Source organism: Littorina saxatilis, linkage group LG16 (assembly GCF_037325665.1).
Source record: "Littorina saxatilis isolate snail1 linkage group LG16, US_GU_Lsax_2.0, whole genome shotgun sequence".
In the NCBI taxonomy this organism is placed as follows: Eukaryota; Metazoa; Mollusca; class Gastropoda; order Littorinimorpha; family Littorinidae; genus Littorina; species Littorina saxatilis.
Window position 1 is genome coordinate 24,668,558 of NC_090260.1, and position 5,000 is coordinate 24,673,557.

General features: G+C 48.7%; 1 protein-coding gene across 1 annotated transcript in view; it reads left to right on the plus strand.

The window, feature by feature from the left end:
* The window catches only part of LOC138950643 (lectin L6-like), an 18,532-nt gene that overhangs the window by 9,726 nt on the left and 3,806 nt on the right, over positions 1-5,000 (plus strand). The window contains exon 6 of the mRNA XM_070322358.1: positions 396-565. Coding sequence (XP_070178459.1) covers positions 396-565 — 170 coding nt within the window. The remainder of the gene's footprint in view (positions 1-395; positions 566-5,000) is intronic.

The following is a 5,000-nucleotide window of genomic DNA, read 5'->3' on the forward strand; positions in this document are numbered from 1 at the left end:
ACACGCTCACGCACGCTTCAGATTCGTCGAGTTTTCCAATTCCTCCCCACCCCTAAAAAAACACGCGACAAAAAACGGTCAATTATTTTTTTTTTTTATATATATCCCTTATATCTACCAATACTTCTGCCGGCATTTTGCAAGCGAGCCACACGATCTTGAGATCTATTTCATAAGTATTTGTCTGTTAGTCTACTTCACAGATCTGTGGGTCGACGTACAGTAAATGTAACGTTTTGTTTTGACAATAATAAACGTTCGAATTACCTACCATTCTTGTTTTGTTATTGTACATTTTTGGAACGTTAGCAGTCAATTCGAATTTTTGATTTGTTCCCTTTTCTACATTATTTTTATTTGTAATTATTTTTTTACCTTTATTTTGTGTTGTCCAGGAGCGTCACTCTGTGACCCAGCGGGCATCGACTGGCTGAAGGTGAGCGGGTCACTGTCGCAGATCTCTGCTGGCTATGCCGGGGTGTGGGGGGTCAACGCGCGCAACGACGTCTTCTACCGAACTGGCACCTGCTGTGATACTGGGGCTATGGGCGACGACTGGATTAAGGTAAAGTACAAATACTAATTGGATCTGAATATCATTTGACGTTATTACATTTTTTATTCCATTCACTCTATTAGCCCAATGCTGGGAAATTCGGATCGGCGTCCTCCCAGTGGAAAGCTAGCAGCAACAAGAGTCGCGCTACCCAGGTGTGTGCGTGTTGAGAAATAATCGGCCATCTGCACATGTGGCAGTATGACTGGGATGTTTTCGTGCCACTGTGGTGACACGGGGGTGGGACATGTGCCACTGTGGTGACACGGGGGTGGGACATGTGCCACTGTGGTGACACGGGGGTGGGACATGTGCCACTGTGGTGACACGGGGGTGGGACATGTGCCACTGTGGTGACACGGGGGTGGGACATGTGCCACTGTGGTGACACGGGGGTGGGACATGTGCCACTGTGGTGACACGGGGGTGGGACATGTGCCACTGTGGTGACACGGGGGTGGGACATGTGCCACTGTGGTGACACGGGGGTGGGACATGTGCCACTGTGATGACACGGGGGTGGGACATGTGCCACTGTGGTGACACGGGGGTGGGACATGTGCCACTGTGGTGACACGGGGGTGGGACATGTGCCACTGTGATGACACGGGGGTGGGACATGTGCCACTGTGGTGACACGGGGGTGGGACATGTGCCACTGTGATGACACGGGGGTGGGACATGTGCCACTGTGGTGACACGGGGGTGGGACATAGATACCGTCTCAGAGTCTGCACATAAAGGTGACCTGTGTCCGTCCCTGCCAGGATTCGAACCTGGGACCTTAGGATCACAATTACATGTACAGTGCAGTACCGGGCCCCTTCCTATCGTCCAAGTATCTCCCTGTGGCACTATGTGCTGTTTTCACGTTTTGTGTCAAGTGAACTTTATCCTACATACGTGAGAGAGACACTCGTGAGATACTAATCGTTCAAATCACACGTGTGTATATCATGTAAATGAGGTTATGTCAAGCAAGTCTGGCAGGGACATGCTTTCCCACTGCTTATATATGATGCCAAAGTCACCGAGACAAAAAACGTCATTATAGAAAACAAACTCCCCTCGATGAATTGTTAGAACTAACACGTCACGCCACACTTTCCAAAGTGACGTTTCTTTGCTTTGACGTAATAGATTGAACGAGGCTTTAGAAGAGATTGAGGTTCCAAAACAAGCGTCTTCAATTTTGCTGCCTCGACTGCGTTCGTTTTGAGTCAAATACACGAAAGTACAGTATGTAGGATAAACAGAATACTACATGGCTTGCTGTTTCGTACCAGCTTTCGCTCGCAGTTCAATATTTTTTTTAAAACTCGTGTAAATCTGGTACGACACAGCAAGCCATGTAGTATTCTCTATGTACATGACTGTGTTCTGTTCGATCGTTTGATCAGTGGCTAAGTTTAAAATTGACGGGTCACTGGCGTATCGACGGGACACGGTTTCATTCGACGGCTGAATAGGAGATGGAGAACTTGGATCAGATCCGGGTATTTGAGTATGTGTGACAGGGAGACTACTGCGTCACCCTTCACAGCAGACTCTGCAGAGTTGTCTATCGGGCTATTTAGAGCTCGAACAGCTAGACACCTGTGGTTTAGCACATAACCACGTTATATTATGTCCCATAAATAGACTCAAGTTCTGGGGACAGAAACACTAAGTTAGCATAGCATAGCATAGCATAGCATAGCATAGCATAGCATAGCATAGCATAGCATAGCATAGCACACCTGTGAATTGTAGAGTTGTGTTTGTGATAGGGTCTGGCTTTTTTTGTTTGTTTGTTTGCTTAACGCCCAGCCGACCACGAAGGGCCATATCAGGGCGGTGCTGCTTTGACATTTAACGTGCGCCACACACAAGACAGAAGTCGCAGCACAGGCTTCAAGGGTCTGGCTGCTGCTGTCTCTTTGTGTGTTCTTGGTTCCCTTTGTGTGTTCTTGGTTCCCTTTGTGTGTTCTTGGTTCCCTTTCAATCAATCAATCAATGAGGCTTATATCGCGCATATTCCGTGGGTACAGTTCTAGGCGCTCTGCAGTGATGCCGTGTGAGATGAAATTTTATACGGCCAGTAGATTGCAGCCATGTCGGCGCATATTTACCTTTCACGGCCTTATTCCAAGTCACACGGGTATGGTAGACAATTATTAACTGTGCCTAAGCAATTTTGCCAGGAAAGACCCTTTTGTCAATCGTGGGATCTTTAACGTGCACACCCAATGTAGTATACACGGGGGGTGGTTCGGACACCGAAGAGAGTCTGCACACAAAGTTGACTCTGTGAAATAAATTTCCGCCGAACCTGGGATCGAACTCGCGCTGACAGCGGCCAACTGAATACAAATCCAGCGCGCTACCGACTGAGCTATATCCCCGCCCTTTGTGTGTTCTTGGTTCCTTTTGTGTGTTCTTGGTTCCCTTTGTGTACCCAAAACACTTTTTATATGTCAAATAACCAAAGGGAAGTAAGCGCTCTGCATGCATACGACATGTGTAATGGAGTAAGCGAGAGTTATACGGAACCTTTCTCCTGGCACCTGAGAGAATAACACGCATTGAAATGAACAAGCGACTTTCATCCTCAAAAAAGGATTATATGGCTAAGAAATTAGCCCTGAAATCTCAATCCTGTTTGATTGGACTTCGCCTCCAAATGGTGATTGTAATGTTTCGACACTCGGTTACATGTGGATATTGACACTATGGGATCGAACTTACCTTGTTGAGGTCATCGTTTAGTTGACGATTTAAAAAAAAGACACGGATCGTTGTGTCAGTGACCCAGTTTTCAAATACTATTCGATCCAGGTGAACAAAAACAGTGTTTGCGTGTCTTTTTTTTTTTTTTGAGTGTCCAGAAGAACAGAACCTTTGTCTGTGTCTTTATGTGAACGGAACTGTGTCTGAGTGACCAATCGAACAAAAACGTCGTCCACGTGTTAAGGTAAACACAACATGTGTCCGTGTGTCCACGGCACAGGTGCACGAACCGCAAGGGGGTGCCACCCAAACGGGAGAGAACAAACCGCAGTCTGATTCGTTGAAATCACAACAACAAATCTCAATTCCAACCAATCCAGCACCGCGGCTGACTCCCACCCGGTTGGTAACTTTCTCGTGCTCCTCGGGCCTGGTGAAGAGATAGAGGGCGAGTTTCAATGGTCGACCCTTGTCTAGTCTGGTTAGTCCACTGCACGTGTCACTCGGCCCAGGTGAAGAGATAGAGGGCGAGTTTCAATGGTCGACCCTTGTCTAGTCTGGTTAGTCCACTGCACATGTCACTCGGCCCAGGTGAAGAGATAGAGGGCGAGTTTCAATGGTCGACCCTTGTCTAGTCTGGTTAGTCCACTGCACATGTCACTCGGCCCAGGTGAAGAGATAGAGGACGAGTTTCAATGGTCGACCCTTGTCTAGTCTGGTTAGTCCACTGCACATGTCACTCGGCCCAGGTGAAGAGATAGAGAGCGAGTTTCAATGGTCGACCCTTGTCTAGTCTGGTTAGTCCACTGCACGTGTCACTCGGCCCAGGTGAAGAGATAGAGGGCGAGTTTCAATGGTCGACCCTTGTCTAGTCTGGTTAGTCCACTGCACGTGTCACTCGGCCCAGGTGAAGAGATAGAGGGCGAGTTTCAATGGTCGACCCTTGTCTAGTCCGGTTAGTCCACTGCACATGTCACTCGGCCCAGGTGAAGAGATAGAGGGCGAGTTTCAATGGTCGACCCTTGTCTAGTCTGGTTAGTCCACTGCACGTGTCACTCGGCCCAGGTGAAGAGATAGAGGGCGAGTTTCAATGGTCGACCCTTGTCTAGTCTGGTTAGTCCACTGCACATGTCACTCGGCCCAGGTGAAGAGATAGAGGACGAGTTTCAATGGTCGACCCTTGTCTAGTATGGTTAGTCCACTGCACATGTCACTCGGCCCAGGTGAAGAGATAGAGGGCGAGTTTCAATGGTCGACCCTTGTCTAGTCTGGTTAGTCCACTGCACATGTCACTCGGCCCAGGTGAAGAGATAGAGGGCGAGTTTCAATGGTCGACCCTTGTCTAGTCTGGTTAGTCCACTGCACATGTCACTCGGCCCAGGTGAAGAGATAGAGGACGAGTTTCAATGGTCGACCCTTGTCTAGTCTGGTTAGTCCACTGCACGTGTCACTCGGCCCAGGTGAAGAGATAGAGGGCGAGTTTCAATGGTCGACCCTTGTCTAGTCTGGTTAGTCCACTGCACGTGTCACTCGGCCCAGGTGAAGAGATAGAGGACGAGTTTCAATGGTCGACCCTTGTCTAGTCTGGTTAGTCCACTGCACGTGTCACTCGGCCCAGGTGAAGAGATAGAGGGCGAGTTTCAATGGTCGACCCTTGTCTAGTCTGGTTAGTCCACTGCACGTGTCACTCGGCCCAGGTGAAGAGATAGAGGACGAGTTTCAATGGTCGACCCTT